The 18,633-nt window shown below is 36.2% G+C and overlaps 1 protein-coding gene across 1 annotated transcript; it reads right to left on the reverse strand.

Annotated features, from left to right (window-relative positions):
* Positions 1-248: 248 nt before the first annotated feature.
* LOC111899871 (F-box/kelch-repeat protein At5g60570) lies at positions 249-2,218 on the reverse strand. Its single transcript, XM_023895752.2, has one exon. It carries the CDS (start codon positions 1,535-1,537, stop codon positions 398-400), a length of 1,140 nt encoding a protein of 379 aa, XP_023751520.1. The 5' UTR covers positions 1,538-2,218; the 3' UTR covers positions 249-397.
* Between the last annotated feature and the right edge of the window lie 16,415 nt (positions 2,219-18,633).

Consider the following 18,633-nt stretch of genomic DNA (forward strand, 5'->3'; position numbering starts at 1 on the left):
CCCTAAATGACAAAAAAACCCTTGAAAATCCAGACATGTTACTGTTAATTAAATCATATCAAACAGCATAAAAACAGAGCATCCAGTTATTCACCACTATAAAAGGAAAGATATTTCTTCATTTGGGAATTGATTGATATGCCAAAACCAGACATCAATGTTAAAAAAAATAAATGAAAATAGTAAAAATGGGTCCCAACTCCCAACTCCCAACTACCAAACAACAAAACAGTCAACTTAAACCTTCATTATGAAAATTTCCCAATTTTATTACCAAAAGAAACACACAATAAACAAAAAAGAAAGATTATGTAACAACTTAAAATTAATAACTTACAAATACAATCATACATCTTCAAATTAAGATGATGAACATTGAACAAAACAAGGTCAGCAATCAGCAACCCATCACAGCACAATTGTAAACAAAAACTCCAGAATGTTCTTTAACACCAAGAACCTTCCAATCCAAAATACCATTTTTAACCCCGGATTCTGGATTCCAAAAATTAAGAACAATGGCTTCACCTTCAGGACCCCTTTGTCCACCTACAACAAGAACCCCATCTCCATAAGCTTTGAACCCTAATCCCCAACCATTTGACGAATCTGCCCTCACTGGAAGCCTCCCCAAAACATTCCATTCATTCTTCTTTTTATCATATTTCTTCACCATGTTGCTTAAATACTCAACTGCATACAACTCATCTTTCACAACTGCAACTAATGGAGGTGCTTGAGCTGCCCGGTTTACATTCGGGTAGATATACATCCCATCAATTTTCCTCCATTTTTTTGTGTTTAAATCAAACTCTTCACCACAAGTTAATGAATCGTTCAAACTCGTCATCCCTCCTATCACATAAAACTTCCCATCCATGAAAAAACCAGAGCATAATCTTCTTGGAGAATGCATGTTAGGTAGCATTTCCCATTTACCAGATGTTGAATCGTATAGTTCGGCAGATTTTAAAATGTTTCCGTTTTGATCGCTTCCTCCTGCAACAATGGCAATTGATCCCAGAGTTCCTGAACCGAATAAACATCTGGGATGATTCATCGCTTCACATTTTACCCAATCGTGGGATTTCAATCTGTATTTCCATATGGCAAATTGAAAAAGCTCACGCCCGAAAACCAGTAATTCACTACCTACAGCTAACGATTCTTTATCTGCGTGATTGAAACATTCGTCACAAGGGATTTTGGGGAGCTTCATCCATTTCTTTCTTGTTGGATCAAATCCTTCCCAACCTCTGGGATCAGAGACCATGTACACCGAATGCTCTATTATCCCTAATTGCTTCCTTAAATTGTTCAGATACCCGCTTTTTATTAGCGAATTGAATTTGGTGTTTAGACAGGAGAGTGACGCGTAATCGAATCTGGATACCCTAGCCAGAGAAATTAGAGCGACATCGTCATATATGCCGGGAAGAAGAGGATCGTTTTCTTCCTCAAAGAAATACTCTGAGGAAGAATTGTTTGTCTTATAACAAGAGCTCATTAGCTTCTTGATATCAGAATCTAACCTCATTTTTGTATACCCAAATAATAATATACCCCAAAAACTTAAGAAAAAAAAACCCAATTTCAATTTGCTATACCTCTTTTCCTCTGTAAACGGAATCCGCGTTTGATATTTCAATGCAATTATTCATCACCATGTTCGTCGATTTATGCAAATCAGAATAACATGAAAGCCCTGGCCTCAAAAGAGAACCCAAATATGCATCACATATCAACGTTCCCCTTTGTGTCGATCAAAATTCATCAAAAAGGTGAAAACCTTTCAACCGATTTTTACATCATGAAGGAAAACATTGAATCAAATTGAACTGATATAATCAGCGTTAAAGATAATTGAGATCCAAACATAATAGCGGCGCGAGAAAATCTGGATCTCACCGTGAAACCATCACGAATCCCGTCGATGAGACAGTCGCCGGAGATTACTAAGAGTCGGATCTCAAAAGTCAGAAAGGCGGCGCCGGCGCCAGAAACAACCGTGCACATGCAGACATCTCGCCGTGAAGCCAATGCAGTCCAGTTATACGTTTTACTGTGTTTGTGTGTTGAGAGAGAGAGAGAGAGAGAGAGAGAGAGAGAGAGAGAGAGAAGGGTGCGTCTTCTAAAATCTAAAGACTAGAAAAACTGGAACTGGTTGAAAGAGAAAATGGAGTGAAAGTGAAAATGGGAGTTGTGTTGCTAGATTTAACATTAATGCCCCTTATTAAAGTCCTGTTATTTTTTATCATCTCGATCAATTATTGATCTTCATATTCCGGCTTCCCTATTTCATATCCGTACACGACTTTGATGTGTGAAAGAAATATTTTAGAAAATTCATCTTATTTTCAATTTTTTATTTACAAAAAATATTATTTTATTTTTGTTTTCAAGGCAGTGACTTATATATAAAAGAGTTTTAGAAAAATTTAATCATAAAAATTTTCAAAAAAGTAAAATTTATTTTGGTTAGCAGGTTTTCACCGGTTTAAATGGACAAACTTTATCAAGAAGATAAGCAATGATCGATATATTAATTGAGTTTCACCTTACCTTTTTAATCAATCGACCACTTTCTACCACTAACTCTTTATCAACTTGAAGCATAATATTTGGGAACAAGTAAAACTTTGAAAATGAATAACCCCACCTCTAACATCTTTATTCTTAGGAATTGATGAAAAGAAGTTAATAGAGAAGTTGATGAAACCATTCATCACATTAGTTATTTTAAATAATCCTTTCAAAATAGAATTTTTAATACCAAAAGAGTTTAATTTATGGAATTAGGTCTCAACAGTTAAAATTTAACATAGTTTGTTAACAACTATAATGAATCAAACAATGCAAAGGAAAAGTTATATACAAAGTCTATACATATTCAATTGGTTTTCTAAAAGTCTATTCATCCTACTTTCCTTCTTCTTTAGTTCTCTAAATCAAATACATGTCAAATCAAAATACACATGTTAGCAATTAAAATATTAAATTCTCATAAAAAAAAATTCTAGTTAGGTTTTGAAAGTCTAATAAGCATTTTAGATGTCAACTCTTTAATTGTGTAAGATAACATCTTGAGTCCAAATCTAAATTCAAACCTTTAAAAAAGTTTACAACATATCAAAATAATTTTTATGGTTCAATGCTGGGGAGAAAACATCTCAAAGTTAGGTATTTGCAAAAGTACACTAAAACCCCTAATAATAAGTCAAATAATTTCAAAATAAAAAATAAAAAATGCAACATGCAACATGATTCTATTCCCATGACATAAACCAATCCTTAAGATAAAATCTCAAAAAATCCAAACTTTTATATAGAAAGCACATAACCCAATATACATCATTTTCCATCTTAGCTCTTATATAACTAGCACATAACACACTATACATCATTGTCCATTCTAAAATACCAGGTACTAGTGGGTCATTGCACTAGACTATATGTAGGGTAGTAAATCCACACATACACGTGCATGCATTGTAGAATGTCCTCACAACCCTCTAGCTAAGTATTATAACAAAGTTTTGGGTACCCATGTTATAGTGGCCACACAACGTAGGACTTGTCTTAAGTCGATGCACATATACATGTTAAAATCAGACTTAATAATAACAAATAAATCTCCTTTTTTTTTTTTTAAAATCTCATTATGAATATATATATATATATATATATATATATATATATATATATATATATATATATATATATATATATATATATATATATATATATATATATATATATATATATATATATATATATATATGATCACTAACTAAAAGCTTGGGTGTGGGTTCCATAAAAGCCTTAAATATTGGGCTTCTTCTAAAATGGTGGTGGCGACTAAAGAATGAGAGACATTCCCTTTGGACCAGGGTGATATATGGTATCCACAACTTAGCGAATAAACCCTTTGATTATCTTTCTAGACAAATGTCTTGTGGAGTTTGGAATAACATTGGCAGATTAAAAAATGTATTGCTCGAGCAAGGCATTAACGTTCAAGATATTTTCAGATTGGTGATCGAATTAGGGAAGGAATCTATGTTTTGGTATGATTCTTGGCTAGGGTCAGGGAGCTTAAAGGAAAAATATCCCTCCTTATTTGAACTGGAATCCAGGAAACGATGCAATGTAGATGACAAAATTGGTGGTTCAACTTATGGATGGAATTGGAAGTCTAATCCTGCTGACCTAGGGATGCCTGAAAGTACAGATCATGTTTTGATGGATTGTCCGCTTGCGATTGAGATACGGATTAAGATCTCGAGCTAGTGTGGTGTATCAAGCAATCTGTTTTCTATCAATAATGTTAAGGATTCTCTTCATCTGGCAGCCACCTGGTGTAACAACCAAAGGAAAAAGGAAAGGTTTGTTGTCATATGCTATGGCTTGCTTTGGAATCTATGGTGGTTTAGAAACAAACATTTATTTCATTCTAAAGTCACTTCGCCACTTCATGGGACTGAATGTATTAAGTCAATGGTCTTCTACTGGTTGAAGCATAGGGGTAAAAACGGAATATGTAGTTGGGATGAATGGTTAGTCTCTCCATTTAGTGGTTTGTAATCCTTGACCTGTATTTGTACTTTGTATTTTGGTCCCTCTTCTAGCTTCTTGCTAGATCTAGGTACCTTATATTAATATATTTGTCGTTTCCAAAAAAAAAAAACCTAACTAATCTTTTAATGGAAATTAATGTTTGAAATATTGCCAGTATGATTTTTGTTGGGGAAGAACCACATCTTAAACTGGAAAATATCATTCTCATCCACTAATGTAACACTACAAAACCATAAATTGGAGATAATAAAAGGTTTACACCATCCACGATGGAGCTTGTATCCTTTAACCTGAAACCACAATACATCATCGTTATGTTCACAATGGATCATTGAAATAAACATCGTATAAATGAGAGGAAGGTCCTCATTCATATTACATAGTTCTAATCACTATTCAAAACATGAAATTCTAAATAGTGTCATTTGAGCTTGAGAAGGAGACAACCTTTCCTTTATTTCATTCGTAAAGTACACCTTCACTTCAAATATTAAGGCCCCAACAAGGCCCAAGTCCAAATAGTCTAAAAGAGGCCTAAACCCGAAGCCCAAATGTCAAAATCCCAACAAAGGACGTGGGCGTACCCCTCCGGTACGTTGGGCGTACTCCTGCTCTGTGTTGACTGCCATCGAGGTGGTTGACCCCATATGCTTGGTGTACAGGAATTACGCTGGGCGTATGCGGGGTTTCACTAAAACCCTAATAAGTGCTTAATGGCTTAAGCACTTAAGCCCAAACTCCAGATCAATTGACCAAATGTGCCATAGGACTATAAAGTCTCAAAATTTATCACTTTGGACGTCCAGAAAGCTCTTAACACATGGTATTAATCCATTAAGACCTTCCTACTTCATGCATGAGACAAATCTAGCTATTGGGACACCATTTTTATCACTTACAACCTCTTCTAAGGTCTGAAAGGACAACTCATTTCGCCCAAATCATAACATGCACCATTTTGGGACTTTTGGGACAAGAATGCTTCCACAAATCTAAAATGACTAGATCTATATCATACAAGTATAAAATTCATAGCTTTTTACCTTCTTGAGCTTCTAGGGCACAACACAACTTCAGATCTATAGTCTTGTTCTCCTTCTCCAAGTACTTGATGCAATGTCTTCACCTTCAAATGTTCAAAATACACACCAACTCACACTCACACACAAAACTAGGGTTTATAACGCTTTCTGGGATATGGAGGCTAAGGATAATCAGAGGAAATGAGCTATAAGGGTGTTTATATAGTCCCAATCCCTAAATATTAGGGTTTTCACCTGACGTGAGTACGCCTAGCGTACTAGGGCGCGCCTAGTACGCTCTACGTACCCTTATGTACGCTTAGTGTACTCCTTCCTGACCCAAAGTTGCAACTTTAGCCCTTATACTTCTAATGGCCCAACTCAACCAACTCCAGGGACCACAAATGGCAAATAAAAAAAAAGTAGAGATTCGAAATAAACCTGCAAAGCTCGGGATGTTACATTATAAGTCCGTTAATGGACTTTATATCCACGGAAAGTTGATGAGAATTCCTACACTTCTATCAACTCACCTCCCATGCTACCATACCAAATACTGAGTTCTTATGCAGGCGACCAGAACTATAACCCTTGCTCCCGACGAATCTTTATCCCAACTTCCATCTTCACAGAATTCTTGAATCCTTATCGGCTGTAACCTGAGCGAATATAAACTCCCCTGACATTTCCAATGACCAAACAACTCATGCAACTGACACCACCATTTTCTTGCTATCGCTCCTTTCCTAGCAGCGGTAGTGTTTGAACCCAACAGTTCTTCTATAGGCAACTGCCGCTCCTACCAGAACAATTACTAAAATCAATGAACCCTGACGACACTGGAGAACTAACCCGCTGAATCCTGACCATAGACCTTCTACACAATAACACTGAATCGATGTTGACCGAAACCAAAATAACAACCCAAATCCTTCAACTGATACCCTTGGCATACATATTCTTTAATTCATACCCTACTGAAATGAAGACCTTGCACATACACACCCTCGATTGCGAGTTCCCACCAAAAACCAACTCAATACTTAACTCATGACCCGAGATCCAAGGACCTATACTTGCATTTTACTTGAAATCTTCTGATTCACGGCAACCCCTCACTAAACCTGGATATAAAATTTCCCCCAACCATCGCTAAGACTACCAGTCTCACACCTGGTCCAGCCACCAGGTTCCCAAGATCCCGAAAGACAAGGATATACTAACCTGAGCGACCCTCTGTGCCACTTACTGACCACACACTCAATCATGCAACCCAAGATCCAAAACATCGACCTTAACGTCTCTACCAGGTACCACCAGAATTGCCATATACACATGTCCTCGCCCATGGGTCCTACCCATCTAGAGCTATGCAGGCCCGACTCTGCCTCAAACCCTAATGGTTCTTAACCTGAAATAGAGAAATGATATCCAAAAATCTTGCCCGCTGTGCCCAAGGCACGAACTGACCCCCATTGTATATTCATGACCATCTTAAACGATTTCCCTACCTCAAACTGGTGAATGCTACGATCTCATCGCAGTCTTACATCACTTCTAACCACCCATGGTCTTACCGCACCCAAACCATCATAACCATACTCACCCTGAGTCGAAACCCGCATCCAACTGCACTTGATCAGGTGTTCGGGTCATGCTTCGAACCCCTAAGGCCTTCATTAAACCATAATATACAGTGAGGCTCCAACACAACCCTCAAATTGGCTCCATCCATAAGCCTGCTATACATCATAGTGGAAACACTGAGCAGCTATTGGAAGTTTCCTAAGCTCCGAACTTATGCAACTTTAATCCAGAAAGCCACTTATGTCGCTTCCCTTTTGACTGGGACGTGAAACTTACCCTAGTTCCACACCTAATTCAACTCCCAAAGATTCTAATCGATTCTCCCCCACTTGGATTCGCTAAATCTCTCCCATCCCACAAAATTTGTTGGGTTCCCAACCCATCTTATCCGCATGAACCGACTATGACCTGCGTCTACCAATAATAGCATTCCATTACTAGCTGATCTCGATGATTGTCCAACTCTTGAATTCCCGAAGAATGCTCCCCAAAATCCTATCAAGTCCGATAATCTCAATCACTTATCATGATACTGCACCAAATCCTTAAGCCCTTTATGCTGGTCTAAAACCATAACCCTTGCTCTGAAATGGCAAATCTTTACCCTAACTCCTCATCCTCAAATGAGTCCCTAGATTCTAACCATCTATAATCCTTGGTGATAATAAAATTTCCATGGCACTTCCAATGACTCAACGATTCACGTGAATGACACCACCATCTCCTTGCTACTGCTCCTTCCCTAGAAACTATAGTGATTGAACCCAAAGGTTCTCTCATGGACAACTTTTGGTCCAACCTGAACGAATGTTATCATGCCTAAAATCTGACATCGTTGATGAACTATTTCTACTAATTTGACTATAGATCTTCCAATCCATACCCCTAAATTGGATCCACGCATGGAACCTGAACAATCTATTGAACCAATAAATCCCGCCCAACAAGATACGACCCACCGATGACTCTTGGCATGCGAAATGGCATATGTAGATTTACAATACATAAATCAGGAAAACACAGAACTAACCCAAAGATAATACTTACCAATACCCTGTTGGATTAGATGTCTAAGCCCATAACTATTATTGGTATGTACTTGACCCGAGAGTAGCATAGTCCATTTGGGTTGCATATCATCAGGACAATTTGTTAGGATGGACTTTTGAGAGAAGGTTATTTATGGTTTATTAATATATTATAAGTTATAATATATTAAAATGAAATCATATGTTTTAATTAGTATCGATCAAGAATTAATTTGGAATTAATTTAGTGATCAAAAAAGACTAATTAAATCTATGGGGACTAATTATGATAATTAGTTATATTTATATGTGTTGGGCTTATGACCCATGTTGGACCAAGTTTATGTATGGATACATAAAGAGTTGGGCCACATGAACCATGGATCATAAAACGCATGGGTATGGATTATGGGTTATACCCATGACCCTTGGAATCCTACATATAAATAGGTTACTCCATAGCCAAAATCAACACGTCTTTTCTTAGAGAAATATGGAGGTGTTTTGGTGCATGGAATTCTCTCTCAAGAGCCACCTTTGTCCTAGGTGTGTTGTGATTCCATTTGAGGCATTTCATACTATTGGTGCTAAGCTCTTAAGGCCAAATACGTCAAGACTTCAAGACACATAAAAGATATGTTTCCCTAACTAGTATATTATATGGTTTATGTCAAATGCATGCTAGTTATAGGTTTAATGCTTTGGAAACCATTTACGTGTATAATTAGTGAAAACATAGATCCAAGGTATTTAGGGTTGTATGTGCACCATAGGATGTTGTATTATACCAAAACCCAACAGTGGTATCAGAGCCATGGGTTGTTTTCTACTATATTTGTTGCAAAAAAAATTTTTCAAGTTGATGAAAAAAAAGAAAAAAAAACATGAAGTTTGTCAAATTTTATGATAACTACTTGATTTTATGAAAAACTAATTATTTGTAAAATTTGAGCCACTTTACTACAAGAGTTGAATTAGGTCAATTTATTAAAAGATAGAATGATATGATTATTTTATTTGTTTTAAAAGTTTGATCTAAGTGGTTTTAAGGAGTTACAAATTTTATCATAAAATTTTGGAACTCAAAAGTTTTTTTTTAAAGTTATGATCTTAAGAGTTTTGAAACTTCCATAAGTTATGGATGTGAAATGTTTCATTTATTAACTCTTTAGGTTATGAAGTCCAAGAGTCTTCAAAGTATAATTGTCAAAGTTTCAAGATTTGTATTAGTTTATATGATTATCTAATTTCTTGAAAATTATTGATGCGAATTATCTTTACTTATGAGTTTAATCTAGATCATAGAAAAATTATTTGATTATTGTGTTAATTGGAATATTTGATCTTAATGGTTTTTATAAACTCCATAACTTGTCCTTAAGTTATGGAAAGTGAAGAGTTTTTCTTTTTAAAGTGTCATTAAGTCTCATAGGTTATGAAAATAGAAGAGTCTCTACTTTTAATGTCATCATTAAATGATTTAATGTCTTCCATAACTTGTCCTCAAGTTATGGAACTTGATTTTTTTTCATTAAACCTTAATTAAACTCATAAGTTATGAAAAAGCCAAGAGTTTTGAAAGGTTTCAAAACTTGTCCTCAAGTTTGGAATTTGTAAAGTTACCCCCCATGTATACTTTAATTCCAAACTAGACCTTAGAATTTTAAAAGTTAAAATTCATCCCTTATACTTTATAATATTATAAGTTAATAATATATATATATATATATATATATATATATATATATATATATATATATATATAAGAGTAAAGTCATTCTTACCGTTAGTAGGCCTCATTCACGAAGTCGGTCTATAAGGGGGGTATAAGGTTGCTGCCTATAAAATGACAGTTTAATGGGTGTCCACTCTCACCCACCGCTTCCTTGACCGGTGGAGGGTCGTTAGCCGAACGGGTAGGATAAGGACTATAATTCTCCCTTCATTAAAAGTATTAATGATAAATACTAAGTAACTAAACCTTTTATAAATACCCAATCTTAGTTACTTAGGAAAATGTGAATAAGGTGCTAATCCATGGAATTACACTTTGCACTTTGTTTAAGTCGGTTAGTGGAGCGCGTGTGGTTAACCGGCACACTAACTCGTATTTAAAAAGGTAGGTAAAGGGTAACTTAATGTTTATCATAGTATCGATGGAGCGTGTGTGGTTAACCGGCACATCGATTGAGGGGTAAAAACTTAAGGGTGCCAAAGAATTTGCATGGTTACTTCACACCTTGTTTTGTGATCCTCGGCATCCCAGTCACAAAACCCGAAGGGCACACTCGAGATTGAAACATGCCATTGAAAAGTTCAATAAATCTTAAAAGATCTAGGAGTTTCAAATCCAATTAAAACCTAATAAATTATTTCGTTTTTCATGGTGGAAATTGGTGAATCGTCATTCACCTACCTTCAAATATTCTATAGCTTGGATTACGGCATCCCTCTTCCAAGTTATAAAATAGTTTGTTGGGTCCTAGCCTTAATTTTTCATATTAGGTGTTATATTAAGGACTTTAAATCAACTATCTTGAATATCTCCCAAAAGATGTCTAGATCATACATCTATGATCTTCCCAAATATCTTGGAACTTCACTTCCTCCACCTCCTCCAATTATTCTCCCTAACCCACAAGTTCAAGGTCACTCAAGCCCTATTGGCAAGGCAAGGTCTAGGTGTGATCACATCTTGAAGATGAAGTCACATACTGACAAGCCGGGAGAGTTGGGTGTCAAAGTCTTAAGAAAGTTAGTGGTTCAATCACTTTCTAAGTCACATAGTGAGTTCCTTGGGACTCCTATGAAACAGACTATGACAAGACTCTTAATGATCTTATCTATTTGCTTGGTGCTGCTAAATCAGAAATGATTTTGTGTGCTAGTAAAGCAAATTTGATTAGGAGATCAACTTTCCAAAACTTTATGGACAGGGACAATAGTGACACAGGAAATCCAGAAAAGCATTCTCTTCCCAATGGAAAGGGATCGGCCATACTCAACTCGGTTGACCAAATGGTAAAGAGAAAGGCTAAGTCTGAGATAGTCCCATGTACTATTACGTAAGGGTCCATATGTTCCTATTGCCAAAAGGAAAGGGCATTGGTTGCGAAGCTGTCAATTTTACCTGAAAGATCATAAGGCTAGTAAAGTCAACAAGTTTGACTCTATTTCAAGTAAGGTCCACTATCTAACTCGGTTAAGTTTCTATTCTGAGATTCTTATTACAAGATGTGACTGGTTCACATGTTGATGTTTAAGAATCAAAGGAAAAAGTGAAGGAAACTTAAAGAAAGAGTATGTTGAATTTGATCGCGAAGATGGATTTCTATCGCTTCATTGAAGATTGGATTTTTGAGCTACTCTTAGGAGTTATGATAGATTGCTAGGAAACAAGTAATAACATAGTTTTCATTTCAAGTTACATTGTAAGGAAAAAGTTTTTTCCGCATTTTAAAATAAATAAAAGTTTGTTTTACTTTATTTTTATCTCCTTACAATGGCATTCATGAAAACTTCATGTTTGTATGTTTATAGCAATATTGGAAATATGAATTTGATTCGTTCATTTGTGGTAGTGTCTAAATTTACCAAATAAGGAAAGATTCTCATCACCCAAGTTTCAATTGGACTGAAACTTGGAATCATGCAAGTTGTATAGTATGATGAATGAGAACTTTCGAGCATTGGAAAAATTAAGACTAACTACTTGTTCACATGGATGTGTGAGTCAAGAGAAGGACTAAGGGATCAAGTACACTTTCTTGTGCACTTGTCAAAGTCCACCACAAAAGATGGATAAGACTATTCGTCATGATTTACTAAGGTTTAGTAAATATGATTATACTTACAAGCTTAAGTATAATTCTGAAACATTGGAAAATTTTCAATGTATGACAGAACGAATAAGAAGAATCAAATTAGGCAGAAGGATAAAAGTTTCTCAAATCTGAAAAGATGGGAGAGTACTTTAGTATCATGTTTTAAGGTCATCTTAATGATTTTGAGACCTTATCACAATTCATTCTCTAAGTACATTCTGATAGTTAAGAAGAGGAGTTATGAATTGTTGAAGTGGTTAAATCAAGAAGATGATTCATACTTCATTCCAAAACAATTCATAGAGTTATACTCTAAGATTGTAACTTGAGTGACATGTCTTAAAGAAGGTTTAAAACACTTATCAAATGTAAGAGTAAAAGTTTTCTACTCTTGTACATTTGAAATTGGTAAGTTGTGATGTTTTGGATAAAACAAAGACCAACTAAGGCCAATTGTGTGAAGTGTTTGTCTTGATTAGAATCCACACTATCTCTTGAATACCTGACAAGAAAGTCTTATATGTCAAGAGGACAGTGGGAGTCTTAAAGGTCTTGAAAGTCTCAAGAACTAATCAAGAATAAAACCTGAAGTTCTTCACTAGCACACGACTTGAGGTTTATAACCTATCGTGTTGACATATTATGTGCCCATTCCAGTTAAAGTTGGCTTTGTATATGAGTTCTTATAGTTCTCAATTGGCTGCACAACAACTTGGAAGCAACGGCAGGCCCTTGAGCTGCCAGGTGGCAAGAAATTAAGATTGAGTTCAGTCCATATGAGTTTGGATTTGTCATTATCCTTGTCTTGTGACTATGGTTTTGACAATTCACATGGATAAGAACACATACACCATTAAATCTAAGGGTCATAAGGTTTCTCTCCGATTCATGAAAATGATGGTGAGGACACACTTCCACTAAGTAGATTTTGAGTAGATAGCAATTGTGGGAATGACAAAAGGTCTAAACATTATGATTACGACATCCCTCTTCATAATTGTTTAGACACACATGTGAGCTATCTAAGAGAGGTGCATGATATTGATAAAGTCTTATCAAGGCAATCTAGTATCAGAAATCTGAACTTTGGTAAGAAAGTCAATAAAGTATTGATTTCTAGAAGTTTAGTTGATTTCTGGGTACATGTCAAAGCTAGTGGGAGCATAAGTGTTATCATCATGTTAGTGGGAGCATGATAATTATGATAAGTATTGCAAGTTAGCAATGTTAATTATAGAAAACAAAAGTTTCAATTCGTGAGGTTGCAGGGGTTGAAAATTTTGTTTTGATATAATTAAGGGAGAGGAAATTATACTTCATCTCAAATCTAAAAGCATAGATTGAGGTTTTAATCGTATTTAGTCAAGTATATATATATATATATATATATATATATATATATATATATATATATATATGAATGTTATGTTGGAATGGCTCAACATAAGAAAATTCTAATATATGGGTCCATTATTTGCGTTCTAAAATTTGATTATGATTACGTCATCCCTTTTCATAATTTGAATTATGAGAACTTGGCAAATTGAAATGGAAATATTATAGCAAAAGACCGGTTTAGTCTTTATGTGAGACATCATGAATCGTGTCCCATATGCTTCGGATATAGGATCGATTGCATGTGCTATATTCATCCTTTCTAAAATTTTCCAAATGCCTGGGGCATGAAGAAGGGAAAAAGGCCTAGAAATTGATATGACTAAAATGATTAAGCAATTGTTGAGGACAATCTAAGTTTTACCAAATATTGGTTGCTCAAGGACAGTTGGAAGTATAGTATTAATTCTGGAAGTACCATATTGACATAATCTGTAAGGAGGCAACTCGTATTCAGAAGTGATAGTCAAAATGGAATATGGAAATGTTTCAAAGTTAGAAATTATTCAATTTATGTAAGATTAGGAAACTCAATGCAAGAAGGATGTTTCCAAGGAGTTGATCTCCTTTGGAATGCTCTGTAATGTTTGTTGTCAAGTCTTTCCGACTTTGTGCATAATCATTACAAGAGGATCAATGCATATAAGTTTAGAATCTAACAGATTTCAGTAAATGGCATGAATTTGGAATTCTTGCATTTGCAGTAAGATTTGGGACTGTGAAATGAGAATCATTAAAGTTATGTTCAGTTGATCAATTTCACCAAGTAAAGATCATAGACAAACATAGTATGCATACTTGGTGTGTGGCATGACTACTGTTTAGAAAAAATAGTGTACATGATTGGAGCATGGGATTACTATTGTTTTAATTCAAGAATAAAGTTGATAGCTGTAACAGTATACAATGAATAATGTGTAATCATATTGTGATAAATAAAAGGTGTTTTATTTATATTCATAAGTTATGAGACCATATTGGATTCGATTATTATTGTGTTTCACTTTGCATGTTTTGACTTCCAAAATAACTAGGTCATTATTCTGATTGACTAAGTTATTCAAACCATCCACCGTTGGTCATATGTTGGAAGTAGATATGAATCAAGACTGTCATGGGTTGGGTTTGTAGAGGTCTAAGATGTTGGACAAGGTGGTGCTACAACACTCATGAGTGCTCATAAGTTTTGAGTATTGGATTCAACCCACGCTCATTGGAATCACTTCATGGATTTTATCACGAGTGATCATGAGACGATAATATCTTATATTCTTCAAACCTAGAGATATGAGTTGTTACTATGAGTTGGTTGTACATTGATTGCACGAAAACACATTTGGTAACTCGGTGCTATAAAACGTGTCTTTGTGTATGATTCAACAAGTAGTAGAACAAGCCATATGAGTCGAAGGTTATCCATTCCTATGGGGACTAATTATGATAATTAGTTATATTTATATGTGTTGGGCTTATGACCCATGTTGGACCAAGTTTATGTATGGATACATAATGAGCTGGGCCACATGAACCATGGATCATAAAACCCATGGGTATGGATTATGGGTTATACCCATGAACCTTGGAATCCTACATATAAATAGGTTACTCCATAGCCAAAATCACCACTTCTTTTCTTAGAGAAATATGGAGGTGTTTTGGTGCATGGAATTCCCTCTCAAGAGCCACCTTTGTCCTAGGTGTGTTATGATTCCATTGAGGCATTTCATACTATTGGTGCTAAGCTCTTAAGGCCAAATACATCAAGACTTCAAGCCACATAAAAGGTATGTTTCCCTAACTAGTATATTATATGGTTTATGTCAAATGCATGCTAGTTATAGGTTTAATGCCTTGGAAACCATTTGCATGTATAATTAGTGAAAACATAGATCCAAGGTATTTAGGGTTGTATGTGCACCATAGGATGTTATATCATACCAAAACCCAACATACCCAACAATATTCCAAGGCAGGTACTACACCGATAAAGAACAATTTCTCCATAATATTAATACATAAATTGGGGTTTAAATTACATACAAGAGATTTCTTGCGGCTCGACCTTGAACTCTTGAGGAACGATGAGCATTGGGACCCGAACTCCCTCCGCCTCCAAAGCAGGACAGCTGGACCTGAAATGACCTGGCTGGTGACAATGAAAACATATCTGATCCTTCTTACAATCCCGTTGCACATGCCCTCTTTCACCACACTTGAAACACCCGAACTTATGACAAGCAAATCCTTGAGTTCCCCCATACTTGCCACACACCTCATGATCCTCCTGGCTTCTAGTACCCTGGTCAGAAACCTCAGTCTCCTCATCCTCTGCTGAAAGGGCCATCCTCATATTTCCTAGTTTTATCCCCACAACTAGATCTCCCCCAGTAGTCATCTTGTTAGCAACACCTTTCACAGTCTAAAAAGCTACAGTTTTCTCCTCGAGCCTGGAAATTACCCTGCCAGTGATCCAATTTACAACACCAGACAATTCTTCCTTCAAATTCTAAAAAACCTCCACGATAATCATCTCCTACATCTGATCGATGGACAACACCGGCCTATCCTGGACACTAGCTCCTGGTCTTGATCTGGATCCCGCCTCCAAAAGTCTCGTTATCACCCTAATGAACATAAACTAGGGAGGTGTCAAATGAAACGTATTCATACCGGGGGATCCAACTCCCAACAAATAGGCCTGGCAATGGGGCGGGTTTGGAGCGAATCGACCTTGATCCAAATCCTTTTAAAAAATTTCAATATCCGATCCAAACCCGCTCCGTAACCCGCAGGGTATTGAATAATCAAACCCATACCCTTATCCACCGAATCAGCAGATACCCAAAGCCGCCCCATAACCCGTAGGTTTTTTGAATAATCAAACACATTTTACTTAAATCATAAAATAACATTTATAATTAAACAAATGTTGATTTAGAAAACATATTACGTGCTCGAGGACTTTCAATTGGAAATAAAATCATTGCTATCGTAACTTCCAATTGGTTTTTGAGCGTCGATTGCAATGATAGAGATTATCAATTGCAAACTTTCTTTTGTTGGATAAATGAATTTGTTGATTTATAATTGAAAATTTTGATTTATTGATGAAATATAAATGAAATGACATCATGACTCTTGGTAGAAGATTGTAGTTTAGAAGTCGAGTCATCGAGTCCTATGTAAAAACAGTTTACTCTTTGTCCTTTTATCTTTGGGCATTCAATTGGAATTAAAAGAAAACTTTAGGCAGTATAAAATATAAATATATAATTCAAAAATTTATACGGAGCGGGTTATAAACGGAGCGGATTGGTGATGATCCATACCCGACCCTTTTAATAAAAGGGTTAGCGGGTACGGATCGTTAACGGGTAAACGGATCAAAAACTATGCTCCAAACCCATATAATTCTTAAGGGTTTGGATCGAATCAGGGTCAAAATCCGCTCCATTGCTAGGTCTACCAACAAAGTCCTTGGGTTTGTGACTTCCTTGCTACGCGTACGGGTCATGTGCTTTCGGTAATACAGGCCCATACTACCTTCCACACCTACCTGTTTTTGTCTTAGAGGATTATCACAATAACCCTACCAATACCCGCACACTAGCATAATCATACACTATATCTTCACTTCCTAGAGGAAGACTAAGCATAATGCAACTGGTCGGCTGACCCCACATAACTCACCCTACCACTAACTGCCACATGGCCCTCCATTGGTTCCAGATAACTATCACATGAATACAATCAGTTGCCGCACAACTTAAACAATATTATACTAAAAGATTCAATCCTACAACGGTTGGACTCAGACAAGAGTTGTGCAGCAGGACCAACCCCTTACCTTAAGATCGTTTAACCCATGAAGCATGTAACTTAGCGTATTTACTCAATAGCCAGTTCACACACGAAAGAGTCATACAACAATCAATAAAGTACTCTATAAGAGATAAGGCATCATATAAGAAATTCTATCATAAAGTTCCTAAAGATCCCTATCCTGTTACTAGCATGTTGTTCTAACATATCATAACGTAATCTCAAACAATTGTGTGGTAATTTGGGGTCTACTTATTGGCTTCGGTTGATCGTACACATTGCATCCTCCTTGATTATTTTTACAACCATCGGAACATTGTTTAAAAATACTTTTTCTTAGTTTGAGACTTGATTCACACGAGTGTTCCTCTAATTCACTCAAACCAAGGCTCTGATACCAACTTGTAACACCCATAAAAAATCATGAAAAATTTAAACATTTATAACCAACCCAAAGTCATAAATTTCTTACATCATAACTTTCAAAACATGTTCAATATTAGAGTTTTCCCCAGGATTATAATTCCAAAACATGAGGATGTGTACGTTTACTCCTTTGCCCTCTCGCGATCCTCTGAAGTACCTGAAACATTACCCAAAACTGTAAGCCAATACTTAGTGAGTTTCCACCAAAGTACCAACACAACAGATAATCATAATAACAATAGCAAACATCATGCATACAGAGCCTTCAGTCTGACTGGAACACCCCACCGGCCTACAGTTTATCTAGTACGCTCATAGAACCTTCAACATGACTGGTACGCCTCACCAGGCCTTCAACCTTTCTGGAACGTTCTTCGGGCCTTCGGCCTGACTGGTACACTCCTCTGGCCTGCAGTCTATCCGAGACGCCTTGGGTGTCTCGACATTCAGCACACATGAAGACCACGTCAACTCAACATACTATCATGCACCAACATATACCATATCAGAGCATAGCTAGCATATACAGACAATCATACATATCTAACAGACCACTAATGCATAGCAGCATACTCAATACCAGAACACAAATCTAACAGATCACTATAGCATACAAATCTAATAGATGACTACAACACATCAACATACTCGATACCATAACATAGATCTAACAAATCACTATCGCATAACAACATACTCAATACTAGAAAATAGATCTAACAGATCACTAAATCATGCTATCATGCGATAAACCAGTATAACCATCCAAAGGGCTGGACTTGGTGCCTTCGACCTAAAAGTACAACGATGAGAACTCACGTCGCACTGCCGAATCTCACAGAAAGAATCTCTAGCTGCTGCCCCGCTAAAACCCCGCACTACAATCACCAAAATAATCATCAATCAATAATCATATCTGGTCCACACTAACTTCCCAAACTAGGGTAAAAA

This window comes from Lactuca sativa, chromosome 2, assembly GCF_002870075.4.
Source record: "Lactuca sativa cultivar Salinas chromosome 2, Lsat_Salinas_v11, whole genome shotgun sequence".
NCBI lineage: Eukaryota > Viridiplantae > Streptophyta > Magnoliopsida > Asterales > Asteraceae > Lactuca > Lactuca sativa.